Source organism: Lentinula edodes (assembly GCF_021015755.1).
Source record: "Lentinula edodes strain Le(Bin) 0899 ss11 chromosome Unknown C8R40scaffold_49, whole genome shotgun sequence".
Classification (NCBI taxonomy): domain Eukaryota; kingdom Fungi; phylum Basidiomycota; class Agaricomycetes; order Agaricales; family Omphalotaceae; genus Lentinula; species Lentinula edodes.
Window position 1 is genome coordinate 115,768 of NW_025764355.1, and position 15,841 is coordinate 131,608.

The 15,841-nt window shown below is 47.0% G+C and overlaps 5 protein-coding genes across 5 annotated transcripts; 2 read left to right on the forward strand and 3 right to left on the reverse strand.

Moving 5' to 3' along the window:
• Positions 1-122: 122 nt before the first annotated feature.
• On the reverse strand, positions 123-2,141 carry C8R40DRAFT_670131 (uncharacterized protein). Its single transcript, XM_046235829.1, has 10 exons — positions 1,861-2,141; positions 1,590-1,791; positions 1,420-1,499; positions 1,310-1,364; positions 1,181-1,241; positions 1,046-1,104; positions 870-987; positions 717-795; positions 493-637; positions 123-430 (listed from the first exon to the last, which is right to left on the reverse strand). Exons 1-10 carry the CDS (start codon positions 1,888-1,890, stop codon positions 321-323), a joined length of 939 nt encoding a protein of 312 aa, XP_046081079.1. The 5' UTR covers positions 1,891-2,141; the 3' UTR covers positions 123-320.
• A 1,105-nt stretch (positions 2,142-3,246) lies between these two features.
• Positions 3,247-4,522, forward strand: C8R40DRAFT_670242 (uncharacterized protein). The gene is made up of 4 exons (XM_046235830.1): positions 3,247-3,543; positions 3,596-3,793; positions 3,850-4,062; positions 4,120-4,522. The coding sequence occupies exons 1-4, from the start codon at positions 3,444-3,446 to the stop codon at positions 4,452-4,454; spliced, it is 846 nt and encodes a 281-aa protein (XP_046081080.1). The 5' UTR covers positions 3,247-3,443; the 3' UTR covers positions 4,455-4,522.
• A 348-nt stretch (positions 4,523-4,870) lies between these two features.
• C8R40DRAFT_1128268 (uncharacterized protein) lies at positions 4,871-5,980 on the reverse strand (the record flags this gene model as incomplete). Its single annotated transcript, XM_046229090.1, has 4 exons — positions 5,532-5,980; positions 5,322-5,474; positions 5,061-5,263; positions 4,871-5,008 (listed from the first exon to the last, which is right to left on the reverse strand). Coding segments are annotated over exons 1-3 (508 nt in total), but the record flags the coding sequence as incomplete, so codon positions are not given.
• A 942-nt stretch (positions 5,981-6,922) lies between these two features.
• Positions 6,923-13,312, forward strand: C8R40DRAFT_1176097 (uncharacterized protein; the record flags this gene model as incomplete). The annotated part of the gene is made up of 7 exons (XM_046232457.1): positions 6,923-7,556; positions 7,610-8,827; positions 8,878-11,702; positions 11,751-12,042; positions 12,092-12,649; positions 12,693-13,179; positions 13,231-13,312. 7 exons carry the CDS (start codon positions 6,923-6,925, stop codon positions 13,310-13,312), a joined length of 6,096 nt encoding a protein of 2,031 aa, XP_046081082.1.
• A 1,592-nt stretch (positions 13,313-14,904) lies between these two features.
• On the reverse strand, positions 14,905-15,834 carry C8R40DRAFT_670539 (uncharacterized protein). The gene is made up of 4 exons (XM_046235831.1): positions 15,594-15,834; positions 15,517-15,527; positions 15,404-15,460; positions 14,905-15,316 (listed from the first exon to the last, which is right to left on the reverse strand). The coding sequence occupies exons 1-4, from the start codon at positions 15,651-15,653 to the stop codon at positions 15,085-15,087; spliced, it is 360 nt and encodes a 119-aa protein (XP_046081083.1). The 5' UTR covers positions 15,654-15,834; the 3' UTR covers positions 14,905-15,084.
• Positions 15,835-15,841: the final 7 nt, after the last annotated feature.

Genomic DNA, 15,841 nt, shown 5'->3' on the forward strand with positions numbered 1-15,841 from the left:
TACATTATAGTCCCGGGGGAGCCAGAACACAATGATTTGTCCAACAACAGCTATCATAGAACAGTGGTTGCCATTTTGTTTACTCATGCTAGTACCTTATTAGGTAGGGGATTTCGGTACTAGTTTGCAATGAATAATTATTTGAGTCATGTACGAGCGGCTAGTGGCGTTGGAGAAACTGATAATATTGTCACGTAGACCACTAGTAGTAGATACATCGATACAAATACACGAGAGAAGGATAAGAATATAGGTCTCTGGCATTCAGTGTTCATATTGTCCGTCATAGTCATCAAGTCATGGAACAACACAAAACACAATCATGCACAATTTCCCTGGTACTTTCCATGGATATTCGAAGTCGTTGAGCCTTGGAAGGTCGCAGTGCTTGATATATCCGCCTCCGACAAAGAATTAAACGGAAGAAACCCTACAGTAGCGTCATCCCCTAGTCAGCATTTCTAATCATGCCAATTAGAAGAGAAAACCGACATTTGTAATGCTCCTCGCTCTTCTCGCCCTTTGCCGTATGCTCGGTCTTATCTGTCACAGCTGAGCCATAATCAAAACCGACGAATCCTCGGGCATAGAGCACTACCTCGCCGATTGCCTGAATTGTACACAATTTCATCGTTTGCTATCAACAATGAAGCAAATATTCCGCAAATAAGAACGCATAGAACGAACAAAAGTGAGAGGGGCGAGGGTCGACGTACGCTAGCATTACATGACTCGCCCTCAGGGGAGGACATTGTAAGAGTCATTGTAGTCGTGCTGGTGTATGTTGTTGTAAAACTGTATGTTCGTGAACAGAAATTGAGGTCCTGTCGGTTCATTATACTTATATGGAATACTTGATCGTTGCTTGCCTTGTGGTTTGGGTGTTAGTAATACCCACATTTACGGTCGTCGCATCCATGATATCGGTAATTGCTGGAAAGCTGACAGAGGTCATAAACGAGGAGGACAAGCTAATGGAGGCGGCCGCTGTGATAAGATCGCTGGACATTGGACACAAATACTCTATAAAGATAAAGACACATACAGCTGATAGTAAATTGCCCTGATGTCGTAGTACCTTGAGCTATCCCAAGAGCGCTAGTGCTGAAGAATTTGGGATAAACAAAAGGGTAGCATTCAGCTTCTACATGGAGCGACAAGAGCAGCAGATAGTTCACACCCAGTCGTCCCAGTGAGCTCACCTCCTGTAGTGGCATTTGTTACATGGCATTCGGGTTTCCCTGTAAAGAGAAGGCAGCGGTCGTAACAGTAAATTTGTTGTTTATTTGCGAACTGAGACATTACACACCAGTGAATTTGACCGTGGTCGGCTTGACGCAAACTTCAGCAGGGTATTGTGGCTCCTGCCGGAAATAGGGTCAAAATTCACCGAAAAAGTGCGATGAAATAGATGCGGACCTTTGGATCGTTTAATTTGACACTGAAATGTTTGCCCCACCTGTTCGTCGCCGTTGCCTTAAGTTTGCTAGCGCCGGGGACTGCAGTGGTGGAAAGATGATAAGCGAAGAAACCGAGACATCGATTCAGATTTCAAACGATAGTAAATGGGCACAGTCACCATTACATACGTTTCTCAAAGTCATCCTTCGTAAGGTTCCGACACGAAGGCGCTTCTACCTTTCGAGACGAGATGAACCGACGTTCAAGTTCTACGGCAATACTCTGAGACGTTTCGTTCGAGACTTTTTGAGAAGGCAAGATCGCAATTGGACCTGTGGGGAGAGCCGAGACGGTCGAGTCGTTGGAAAAGAGAATGAATAAACCGATGAACTAGAATTCAAGATCAGCATGGTCATCGTCAGTGTGGTATTCAGTGCGATAACAAATATATGAACACACTGTGATAGTGGTCCAAACCAATGAGACCATAGCTCTCCAATTGTTCTCGTATGTGTACAGGAATTATGAAAAATATTGCTCTACCTGAGAGACTTTTAACGTGAACGGAAATAGAATGGGAATTTCTACCAGAGAGATTCGCGGAGAGGTGGAGGGAAACTCGTTCTGCGTTAGACATATTAAAATAGTATCAACTTGCGGTGCAAAGAACCATCCCGTATGGTGCATATGGTGCGCTATCGGAGGAACATGATGCAATTGGTTCAGTCCACCGTGCTCCGTCGGACACTGCCCAAGATGATAACCTGCTGATAAGCCTGATGAACCCAGGATGAACCCCATATAGTAGGGTATTGGTTTCTCGCTGCTGATTGCTGCACAATGTACATTATGTATGCCTGCTTCTGAGCTGGGATCGACGAAGACCGACCTGAAAAAGAGCTTATCAGCATCTTAGGATGTATTTTGGGAGCCTGTATGTAAACACGTTCCCGCTTTCAAACAATCCAGTTCAACAACGTTTCATCCATCCTGGATCCATCATCCGGTATCATACTCGGCACCACCTCCCATTCACTGCCCCGTTAGTACGCGAATGACTAAAACAGTTGCTAAAGCCCCAAAGTGATCGTCGAGAGGTGGGGAAATGGCAAGGTTGACGAAGAATTTGAGCAGAGAATTCAACGATACGGAAAATACATCACTTCAGGTTACTTCAGAGTATTTTAGACCTACCTCAAGATAAGAGATTTGGCAGTGCTAACCTAGATACTTACCATGATATGAGAGCTACACTTCTGAGATCAACTCACCAATTCTGCAGCATTGAAAAACAGCGGGGGAAAATTTCCGAGCTGTTATCGTAGCCTTCAATACACATGTACCCTTCCCTCTGCGGACTGAGCTCGCTATTGTTCATGTACTGTAACCGGCTGTTCCGATGCGGGACCCCGTCTCTAGGGACGGAGCCGAGTATCAATCTATCTATCACATGGCATTTCCGGCCCGTCCAGATAGATTCTGTTCTCTTATACAGTCCCGCAACCTACTAGGACTTGCATTGCCGAACTTGATTCAGTCTCTACGAAGAAGGTAGCTACATATGCGATGGAGCCATATAGTGCCTGTAATCATGGCAACTTTTCCTAACTTTTCGCCACACCTACACTAGACACAGAATTGATTTGTCGGAAACCTTGTCATCCAGCTTCATCCAGTGAGCATGATCGATTGATCTCTAGTCCTTTCTCCTTGATATTATCCTCTTTGACAGTCATTTATTTGTCTTTCCGGGGAAAACACCGCAATTTGTTCTTCCTTTTGCTCAGAAGTTGGTGCGTCTATCTCCAACAACTGCTTCGACGCGTTTCGTCTTTCGGAGTGATGAATTAATAGACTTAGACGACATTTTAGGACTCACTAAAGCTCACGTCAGACATAGCCCGTCAGGTTCTGAACTCCCGAATATGATTCACGACTCGTTGCTGTTGCTTGTGCTCATAGTCAAAATGAGTTTACAAGTAGTATAAAATCAGGTTAAAATCGGCAAAATCGATTCAAATTAGTTCCACAGCTATTCTGGTATGAGTTCGAACCCTCGCTCACCTTCCTATGGTCATGACGGCCGACCAGGCCAGGGACGGAGTCAATCCAATAACAGTGACTTACCTATTTCACGACGTAGTAAGTACCTTAACTTCTTACGTTTAGCATGGACTACAAGTCGGGTCTACAGGTGCTATTTTACATGAAGAAAATGTACTTTCAAGAAGGACGCTGGATCCTCACAGGAATCCTACTGTGGGTTTTGGATCTCATGATTTCCATATCGACGGTACAATTCGTCCCGGAGCATTCAGTGTCGTCGCCGGAGCCCAAATTATTCGAACGTCTTCTTCCTCCGCAAGCCCATATGTCCATTCACCCTTCCACTGTGATTCATCTTGAACTACAGTCCTCATTCACTTCATTGACTGTCCATTCCTCTAGCTCATCAAACCCCATCACTGGCAGCTCACCAGACTCATCTTACTCATGGAGTATCACATCCAGCTCCCAGCGTCTTGTCTGGTTTTCGTCGTCGAGATAGCAGAGATTCACTTGCACACCCTCCTGGTGTAATATTCGGCGAAGGCTCCTTTAGTGCTGTCTCCGGACGCAGTGAGATCACTACGAGGAAAGGCGACGTTCGCATCGAGGGCTGTGAGTTCTTTCTATCCACTTATTTGGTCACTAGTTTTACCTGACAACTCTATACAGTGAGCGCAGCACACGTCCTCCGCGATCAATCCCAAATACCGCCTGCCAATAGTCGCACTGATAGAGGCACCCCATTCCACACTCCTGGGAGCCATAGTGCTATTGCTGGACACCAATTCGGACCGGCACCCAATGTTTTGATGGGTGCTCGAGACTTTCGCTCCCAAGGTGGCGACTTCAGATCGGGGTCATTCAGTGCCGTTGCTGGTAATCGAATAGTGATCTTGAAGGAGCAGCGTCCTTTCGCACAAGATGACTACATGGATTACGGAGAACGCAGAAGAAACAATCGCTCGTCACACTCACCAGAAAGCTATGGCGCTAGACGCCGCTAGTAATATATCAGTATGAGGAATGCAGGTTTCATTCATCAGAACAGACGCTGCTGCCAGTGGTAGTATGATTCCTCCTCCTATTTGATTCCTGTGCTGTTAAATCTCACTACATTCAATGTAATGCTGTTGAAACTGTTCATTTGTTAGGCTGCGAATGATGTATGGGATGCTTGAATATGACCTGTCCGCAAAGCTGTTCTAGCACTGTCCTTCTCGAAAAATAACTTACTCCCTTTTCTTTCTGTTCATTGTAATCTTTTGGTGGTACCGAGTAACACGGGTGGTACAGGTATTCAATGACTTTGCGCGTTATTGCTGAATGATCAAGTCGAAGCTGTTGAAGGCGCTGAACGTATGTACATGGTACTAAGGTCTATGTGAACGGTATGATTGTCTTGACCTCGTTTGTATCTCTGCTTATCTCTGCTTGTTCTTTGTAGTACCTCCCTATAATTCGCGAAGTATGAATGACGACAATAATCCTGAAGTTATTCTGGATATTGAAGGACCGGCAGCGACACTGGAAGCAGAAGATGGGGATGTACCACTGAAAGGTGAGGACTTTAAAATATAATGGCTGTGACTTCACACACATCTCCTCAACAGACAACGGGGCCCTCATCGTCAACCGACGGAGAGATGCTTACATTGGACCTTCTGTTCATGGTCCCAATAATTCTCATCCTAATGTGCTTTTCGGGGCAGGGAAATTTGTATTGACGAGGGGGCATTCAGTGCGGTTGGGGGACGGCAGACAATTCGTCTCCGCAGAGCACAACCTACACAGAGCCAACGGACTGATCATCCAAGTAAGCCTCAGGCGTTTCTTGAGGATTCACGAGCTTTCCGTTCTTAATTAAGATGAAGATGTCACCAGTTCTGTTCAAGAGAATTACGATCCTACTGTTCTCTCTCAATTTGATGGTGTTATACCTGAAGCAATCTATGGGTCTGCATCCTTTAGTGCGGTAGGGGGTATCCAGGACATTCGAAACAAAAATATCAGCCTGAAAGTCACGAGTGAGGGAATGATATGATTCTATCTTAATCCACTGATTTCCCATTCCTCATTATTAGAATGTACTCAGATGGATGTACTGCCAAATCTTAATGGTGGCAGTTTCCCTAAGCCCACTGCAAATCGTTTTGATGATGGGCAGCATTCTGCCGTTGCGGGAAAACCACTTATCATGCAAGATCCAAGTGTTTTGCCTCAGTTTCGTCATTTTGAAGGTAACAATTTGAATATCCAACAGGGAAAGGGAGCCTTCAGTGCCGTATCCCAAAATCAGACTATTGAATATCATGGAGATCGAGAAAGTTGATTTTTTAGTGAAGGGTATTTAGTGTAGCCTGGACTTCTGTGCCGAAGGGGTGATGCTTTCAGTCCTATGTACAGTGTATTGGGATGTCGAATCTATGGGCTCAAAAGTCAATACATCAAAGCTCTCGACCTTGATATTGAATGCTTTGTGTTTTATCTTGTCTAGGCAATCAATTTCATGGACTGAGAGGCACAGTAAAGCTTCATGAGAGCCAGATAGGTTCAGGGGTCTTCAATCTGGTATCTGGGAACGTCACCGGTGAAGAGAGAACAGGAAGCCTGCAAGGCCCTACACCTTGGCTGGTATTTACAAAATGCATGTACGGTGTACACTACTAGGCCCCCAGAATCTCCTGCAGAACCTCACCCGAAATAGCGTCATTTTGGGCCCGATTTTGACGATTTCCTGGTCCTAAAATAGCGTCATTTTCAGTCAAAATCCTTAGTCCTTGTCCGTTTATAGCGTCATATGAGTCGGCAGGAGTCGGCGCACCAGCACGAAACCAAAAAAATTTTAAGCACCGGAAAAAAATGGAAAAAGAACACCAACATTTGAATTTCGAAGAAAATTTTGGAAAATTTTTCGATTTCACGTGACGATCCTGGTCCGAAATAGCGTCAATCATGGCAAAATCATAGCGTCAATTAGGGCGTCAGGCCGGGTGGGGTTCTGCAGGAGATTCTGGGGGCCTACACTACTTCACTTCACCCAAGCACGACCACGTGACCTAAGTGGTGTAATGTTGAATGTGGCGGTGTTTACAGCCGGCTCTTGTTCTCTTTCCTCAACGCGGACGGATAGCTGAAATCACTTGCCAGCGAATTTACTTGCAGTGAGAGGCTGGGGTAGGAGGACTGCTGTGAACAAGGTCTGTAGCATCCTGTTTCGTCTGAACTTCTAAGACATTGCAAGATGTGTGCTTACCGCGCTCTGTTTAGAGATCCAGCAAGTGACAGAAATAGATTCAATTAACGTGCTTACGAGGCCTACCACACCACACACATCTCCAAAAATATTCACAAACTCTCAATTTGTCCAGCAATTTTCAGAATTTTCAACGACTTTTCGATTTATCTTTAACGACTGCTATCGATTTTACAGCAATATTTTTTTCCATCAAATTAACGAAATATATACGACAGAATGCGGAATACATTACCGTCACTGTCACGTCCAACAGATGCCCCATCTCATCCATCTGACGTTCCGTCCATCCGCCTGGTCGCTGCTACACCATCCGCATCTGGCTTTTCGTCAGAGGCCAGTACATCCTTGGAATTTTCTTGGACAGCAGTGCCTTCTGTGCCTTCGCCGTTGGCTCCGAAAACAGACGCTGAGCCCCGCAAGCGACTGGTGCCAAAAAAGTCCAAACTGGGTTTACTCGGCGGGAGTAGCAAAGATAGACAGAAGGACCGTGGTAAGGACCTTTCTGACGTTGTACGACGCGTCGGTGGAGGTTCAACTTCGCGACGAGCCGGCGGGTTTGAGATATACGTTGACCCGACGGACCCTGAGATTGGCGAAATTGTCATGGTCAAGAAGAAAAAATCACGAGCTGGCTTAGATGGGCTTAGATGGGGGTCTGGAGGAGGTGCTTTAGGGGAAGTTACGAATGTACCATCGGTACCGCAACCGATGACGGCAGTCACGAAGATCAAGGCAGAAGAGAAGGAAAAGTGGTGGACCCTGGGAAGGGGTAGGAAGGATTCGAAAGAGAAGGAGAAGGAGAAAGCCAGAGAAAAATCTGAAACTCGACCCCAACCACCTCGCTCGAAAAGTAGGTTATCCTGACTCTGCCTTGATACGCATACTTACTCGTACTCCCGTTAGCCCCTGAACCCTTCAAGTTCATCCCCGAAACCCAATCCCGAGCTCGTTTTAATTCCCTTGATTCCGGCATGTTGCTCTCCTCCATTGCAAGTCCTCCTCTAAATAGTGCAGACTACAACTCGAGGAATACGTCGACTTTTTTATTATCGGATCGGCAGAGAACGACTCATCCTCTGAATGAAGAGCGTCAGGCCCCAGGGACTTACTCTCGCTCTGCCACCCCTACGTTCGGAGGTCTTCTTGCGCCCCCGACGCAATTCGATGGCCTCGACCCCTCTCAAGGAAATCCAAATCAAAACTCAATCGCATTGCGCGCGATGCGCTCAATAGCTCGAATCGGAAGTTGGGCGCAACTCAAGAATGGGACTGGGCCGGGTGACGAAACATTCCCAAAGGAGTTGGAGAAGAAAGGGAAGCCGAAGTCCAAAGAAAAGGAGGAAACCAAGAAGAAATCAAAGAAAGACAAGAGCGAGAAGGAGGACAGGAACAAAACACAGCGTATCCGTAATTCGACGAGTAGCTTCGAGGCAGGTGCACTCACCACCAGTCCCGAAGTGAAAGCATTGCTTGGCAAAAAGAAGCGTAGTATCTTAGGACTGGGCTTGCCCTCGACAATGAGACTTCCTGCAGTACGGAGCGGCTCCACCACGTCATCCATTGGTGCTACTGGCGGATCCGACAATAACCGTCTTTCTGTCGACTCTGCGGTCGCCATTGCTGCTCGTATGAGGTCTGGATCGACTATGTCAACGGGCTCATCTCTACGTCCCATGTCGACGACATCCTCCACGTCGTGCATCTCCTCAGGTAGTTCGGCTGCTAGTGTACGCTGGGATGAGGCTGGATTGGAAACCGTCAAGGAGTTGCGGCGGAAGGAAAAGGAGACTAAACGACGAAGTATTGAAGATGCAGAAGCTGATGCGAAGAGGAAAAAGGCCAATCACGAGAGCAGACGTCATTCGGAAGGAAGAAGAAGAACTCCTATTACCGATGTTTTCCCTGATGCTCAGGAAGATTTTCCAGGGCCTGCTGCATTCGTCAGGACGGTTTCTGACGGTGCACCCTTACTAACGCTGGAGGAGGCTACTTCAGACGGACATGAGCGCATGAGCGAAGACGAATTGTCAACTCCTATGAAATGTGCGCGTCCCCGGCCTCTTTCTGAGCAGCTAATGGGAAGAAAACGACCACAAGGAATTCACGAGGAGGATGGTGAAGGTACAAATTCTCTCTGTATGTTTTTGTGACCCTTACTCAAAGTTCTTTAGGTGTCATTTCTATACTATCTGCCGCTACTAATGATCTTGCTCAATTGATCAACCACTTGGATTTGGAGGCAACACCTGGTGCTACACCTGGTAAATCTCCAGATGCTTCGCCTTGGAGGCGTACTGCCGGTTTCCAGTCGTCTGATACTAATCAGGATAGCCCTACTAAGAAGACCTTACGTGGGACTATGACTTCTATCAGTTCCCTAAGACCTTACGCTCAATATCGCGAATTGACTACTGCCAAGCCAGCAAATTCGCAAGACCTTCTCGATCAGCAGATTGCTCCTTGGCCGGTATTGAACTCGTATCTTCCTCAGAACGAGGTTCCAGCGAAAGAAGCTTCCTCTGTCACAACTTCTAAGGTCCGTGGGATGCACAAGCGAACAATGTCCCCTTCGGGATACCTCCCTGAAGCATCTCCCCCACCTCCCTTACGTCCCCTACGCCCTGCAAAGTCACGTAACGTCGTCGCTTCATTCAACTTACTGCCATTAGGACCGCCTCCCTCGATAGATCTCCCAGTACAGCCACTATCACCGGTCAATGCAGGACGTGCTCCGTCTTCACTAACCTTTGGGTCTAGGTCCTCATCTCGAGGCGGCGAATCTTCGATTAGCTCGTTGAATGATATCCATTCTCGAAATCCTGTCTTCAAACCTACTCATGGACACAATAGGAACCGTTCCTCATTGTTGTCTTCTCAACCTGGCGGTGGCAGTCAGGGTAGCATTCCAGAGGAAAACTTCACTACGAGTCGTCCTCTCTCTGTTGAAGCTCGAAGGCAGCTTGGTATGAAAGGCACAATGGGGGGATCAGATGTCTCTGCATACGCGGTAGACGATTTGGACACTTCCGATCCGGATTCAGACATCCCTGACGAACTTCAGGTTATCCTTGCCAACCAATCTCCCAGGACATCTGTGCATTCCATTGAGGACCATACATCCTTCCGTTCACTGGACTCACCGGACGCTCCTCAAGATGTTTCTAGCCTTGTGGATCCCGAATCTGAATTCGAAAGTACAGGTGGACGGGAGGTGGTTGACTTGCCAGTATTCCATCTCATTGATGTAGATGATAATCATGCAGATCTTGACGACATGCTGGATGTAGATGAAGACGACACGAAGAAATCGTTCGATTTCACCGGAGAACTAGAGAAATTGAATGAATCCGGTGGTTCCGACAGGGCCAGTTTCGTAGAACAACTCGAGAAGGCTTTCAAAACTCCAGCTAAAATTGATCTCCGTTACGACTTCGGCGGGCAGGGCGGTCTGCTCCAAGTTGATGTTCCTCCTCTCCCGGTCCTTCCTTCAATGATCGCAATGGACAGCTCAAAGAGTGTGGAATTAACCAACAGCTCTATTTCTTCGCAAGAAGCACATTATGGTGGAAGTACTCAGGCTACGTCATCGTCGTTGGAAATTTTCCCCATCTCTCGTTTGCTTGACGCTAAGGAACCCACTTTACTTCCCGGCTCCGACAGTATCAGCAGTACGGACTCCCGAGATCTTCCTGATACATTCGCTCCCAAGGTACTGGAATCCTCCGTTTCCTCTGCCTCTCGTCCTTCGGATGGTGAATTGAACAAATCGTTCAAATTTGGAGGATTTACAAAATCCTTGTCGCAGGAGGTCGAATTGGAGAAGCCCATCTCATTCTCCGACATCATCCCATCCCCCTCTCGCGTCCGAGCATTGTCTAACGCTTCTTCATATGTGGACGATTCGGTTATTAATTCAATAATTGCGAAGGCCTCCGAAGTGCCAGCTGCGCGACAGCTTAATGATAGCACAGGCAAACGAAATGCAAGAGACAATTCGATCAATGCAATCACTCGCAATATTACCTATCGACACTCCCGACACGACTCCACCAACAGCTTCAATGGGTTTGACTCTTTCGAAGAGGTCAGACGCGGCTTCGAGTTCCATGATTATCGTCCGTCTTTTTATCCTCCACCAGTGTCGAATTCGACTGGGTCTCGCAGAAACAATCACAGTAAACAGGAATCAATGATGAGCTTTGCATCAATATCTTCTTACGGTCATGTCGTCAATGCTGGCGTTCCGGATCCATTTGATTATGGTCTGCCAAGTTTGCGAGAACGGCCCTCTTCGGAAGAGATGACTTCAACATCTTTTTCAATGAGCATAGATGATACGTTCTCATTCTTGAAGCATGCTCCCCCAAGGAAGCGTGTTGAAAGTGATGCGTCCAGCTTTTACTTCAACGCATCTGGCCCCTCTAGCAGAGGGCATTGTCGTCGAGAATCCAACATGTCCGTTGTTTCTCAAGGTCCGCCCATCAGCTTGTACAACCGAAGCTTTGGTCACCGTCGTAACGATTCTTCGACGAGTGTCAGCTCAATGGCGCATTCATATGTAATTCATGGCGCAAACGGTGGACGTGCAGCATGGGCACATCACAGACAGGATGCTTCAATTGACTCTGTGGATAGTCAGTTCTCTGCTAGGCAACTTGGTCGTCCAGGGATTGGAGACAAGATGTTTGACACTGCTGCCAACTTTGGGGCACCTTTAACCTCAATCTCAGCCTCACCTCCAGGAAGCAGCTATTCACAATCTTGCTCATCCTTCGATTCAATTATGGACGATGAACCCCGATCATCAGTGGATGATTCTTTGTTTGATAAGACTGGACACAGGACGAGCCTCTGCTCAGAGTCGGTCTTTGGGTATGATGGTTCTTCTCGCTATGCTCAAGGGCACCTGCTTCCTCAAAACGCATTCCGACCTGTGTCTTATTTGAGTATCAACAGTATCCATAGTCCTTCTAAAGATGATGACACCATGATCAGTGTAAGAGTATCTTTTATTTGTTTATCAAGATTGACTGACATGTTGCAGATGATTGGAGGTGGCCACGTTCGTCGTCGCTCTGTTGGTTCCGTCATCGAAGCTTCACCAATTGTTCGTGCAGTGGGTCATTTGGGGAAGCGGAAACATGTGGCATTTGGATCTGTCAAGGATGGCAATGACAAAGGACATGTTAGGATTATCGAGAAGGCTTCCATCGACTCTACTTCTTCGTCTAAATTTGGGGGTGAGAGAATGATACGAGCCACAAAAGGTCTCTTGGAGAGGCAGAGTTTGGAAGAAAGCTGTTTAATTGCAGAAGGCGAAGATTTGTCGGCTTCTTGTGAGTTCTCTACTTAACGTTTCAAACATTGTACCGATGAATTTTGCAGACTCGGTCCCGGTATTCACGCGGCCCAGTCCTACCACTCGATCTCGTTCCAGTACCTGTACATCATCAAGTTCCGGCGTCGACACACCCCCACTTTCAGCTTCGGATGGTTCCTCGATATCGGGCGGCTCACAATCAAGCATCGACCTGGCACAAATCAACCGGATTTTGGCCAATGCTACTCATCCGATATCCAATATTGCATTGCAAAGAGATAGGGCTCGAGCCCGTGGAGAAGGTCATCGTCGTCGGATTTCTCAAGCAAGAATGTCACGATCCTCTGTCTACGAGACGATCGAGGAGGAAATATACAGTCCTGGTGATACACCGCTTTCTCAATCAACGGCTTCTAAAAAAAGCAGCCCTACCGCCATTCAGCCTGTGTTTATAGTTGACCCTGCTGATAATGCATCCATACATTCCATAGACTCCTGGGACGAAGAACGTGGTATCGTTGCTTTAAGGCGCTATCATGAGCTACGTAGCGAAGCCGAATATACTGTCAGCGAGAGTCGGCGACTTTGGGTGGACACCCCCTTCTCGATCTACGCTTTGCAAAGTAAGGCTTCCATTTACTGTTGATTCGCTCGATCTGACACAAGGTGAAGACTTTGACCCACCTCGGCATCCTTCTGGCATGCAGGCACTTTTGGCTAGTTCAGTCGAAAGCTACGGACCTCTCCCAATGGACCTGCGCGTCAGACGAAAACGAACATCATCCAGACCGTCGCCTTATCCTCAGGGGAGATCCGTGCGCGTTTCTCTCTCGCCGGATTATCCCCGCCCGGTTTTTTTCAAGGAAACCTCGCCTCAGATTTACAATGCTACCCACAACCCGCCGTTGAAGGAAGTTACAGTCCACCCCAATATTGTGTTGAACTCTCCGGATGCCGTTCCTCTTGTTAGCAAAAAAGTCTTCCACCGCGAAACAAACTCTCGGGAACAGATCATGCAGAGGCAAGAGAATGTGAGGCCTCGGGTCCCTTCGACGACTAGGCGTACGGCGCTTGGGTGGTCCAAACGCTCCGCAAAGGTGTCTTCCGAGTTGAAAGAAAATAATAGCGCTCTTGGTCAAGGGATTGGTATGACGTAAGTCTTTCGCTTGTGCTTTGCTTCTACCTTTTTCACTCTTCCACCTAGCCCCGGTAACAATTCACTTCGTCTAAGTCGTCCCCGTCCCCGTGGTCGACCGACACCTGCCAGACCTGCAGTTCGGGTCTAAACCGTTCCCATTACCCACCAACATTTTGAATGTCTCGACGTGACTCCTCTGCAAGCAAGAGACTTCGTCAGCCTGTATGCCTCTACTGATTATGCCCCAATTCCTACATTCACGTCTCATCCTAACGCAATTTTTCTACGAAAACTTCACATTTCTTCTTTCATGTTTGTCACGATTTTTTTACTTCTTATAACTCACGATTGCTGTTCTTTGCTTTCACGTTTTCTGTTGCTCTTCGCTTTGCTTGTACTACGACCCTTTCACGTTCATGTCCCCAACGTCCATGAGCATCATGAGATTGTTTTTGTCCTGCTTCTGCGATGTCCCAAACTTACAAGATTCAACCTGCTGCGGCCTATCTTGATGATTTGATGACTTCACCCGTAGACTACACTTTGGCTTCGAAAATTACGATTCTTTTGTCCGGCCTACTTGTTTATCTTCCTCTTTTTGCCTTTTTTCACTTGCTACCAAGATTGTTTGTCCAGCTCGGGTCCTTGCTCCTTCTGCATTGGCCGGGGATCGGAATGCTTTTGCGCTCTGCTTGTGTTGTACAAATTAAAAAAGACGAAGATTAAGAAGTATGCCCCTCCCCTCCCCTTAGGTATCATTATAAAATAACGTAGCGATTGTGTATCTAGCTATTCCTGGAACGAATCAAAGATACCGTCTTTTCGCTTCAATAACTGGCTTCTTTTCGTGGATTTACATACTTGAGCGTTCACTAATAAATTCTGGCGTTTTTAGACTGACTACCCTTTGATTTCCTTCGATTTCAACCTAAGGTTGCAGTAGCTTGCGTACAATAGCTGTTAGAACACCTGATATGAACTCATCCGTAGACATTGTGATTACGACAGTGGCTCTGATTTTTTGGAGAGAATACATAATGCCTCACTCACTGGCATAATAGTGCCAGGGTGCAATTCATGTAATGTGCTTTCGAGGACGTCTGATCTTTCCGAGTCTACAGCTGTCTGTGTACTGTAATCTATCTATACAATGGCTACTTTCGAGAAACGTTGTATATAAGTACGAGGCAAAATAAGTATAAGCAGCTCACAGCTGCAGGTCACCATCCGACGTTCACTGAGTTCGGGTAGCATGAAGTACCGTTAGGCTTTCATCTCGAAGCGGTTGGGTTTTCGCAATCCTCAGGATGACCGAATTTCACCTGGAGATACATTCGAATCCATGATAGGAGCCAGTGTCGCTCGACAAGTGGTTTCAAACCTACTATATGCGACTCCTGATCTACATTACGGGTGCTTTTCGGTACGGTGTGGTTCCATTCATAGTTATGAACTACTCACGCGAGTCTTTGTCCACTGTTCTCTGGCACCCAAGGGGAAGGCTGCCAAGCCTCGACCACTTCTCACTTTCATAAGGCTCCGCTCAATTGGTCAGGGTAGTTGTAGGTTCCTTTCCGAGAGACTCGTCATTAGTCATTGAAGTCGGAACAGCAGCTGCCAGTGTGGTAGTGAGACGTAGCGTAGGGCTCTTGTTTGGCCAGTGTTATGCCGATATGGGATTGTGAATTTGGTTCAATGGATTTGATCAGTCTATCGATCCGATATCCATTGAGATTCTGAAGGTGAGGGAGGTGGTGGGTGCCTGGAAGTTGGGAGATGGCATAGTCCATATCAGACAGCATGCATGGCAAGGTTGTCATTCTCCCAAAGGGCCAGAGTGAGAAGGAGGGGAACATATCTAAGGTATCGGAGAGCAAGAGATGCAAGATGAGTGCGGATCGGTATGATTCCTGTTTCAGTTTATAGCGGCGTGATGACAAAATTACTTGAGAGGCCCAGCATATGGCGAAGAAAGCGTATCTGTACCCCTTCCAGAATCCGGATAAGACCAGGATTGGCGTCGAGTATAATCTCACATCCGTTGGTGAGATGACAATCCACTAGGGCAGTATAAAGTTGCTTGGTAATACTGAATCTTGTCGGGAGGGAGGGTATGGATACGGAGGATTTGAAGGATGATAGAAGTGATTGACTTGGAGTGAAGAAAGGAGAAATTAAGCTTGGGTACGTCGATCTTGATTTACAACGATAGAAAAACTTGAGGAATAATATATAATACCTCAATGTGCTGGAAGAACATGTCTTCACCTCTCTCTCGCGACAGCAGCTCCTACACCTGGTTCGCGAGAGTATTGACCAACCATGTGTTGACATAGCACGATATAAACCAACAATACCAGCTTCTATCAACGACGTTACGATGACCGTACGAAAGCGAATTCCTGGATTAGGTGATTTTGAAATCTCACCACTTCCACCGCCGCCGCCAATGAGCTGGGGAGAGAACACATGGGTAGGGTATCAGCCATGGATTATTGATGAAATTGTTGTAGTTGAGGTTGAGATGAGCCTATTAGTTGGATACCGGTATCATGGGAGAGCGTGAAGGAGATCCCGAAGTCGGCCAGAACAGTTATAGCCGTCGTTGAAGGTGACTCACCCTTAACCTCCAGGCAGGGAGTCGACGGCCCGGGCCATTGAGCAGAGCCGACCACGT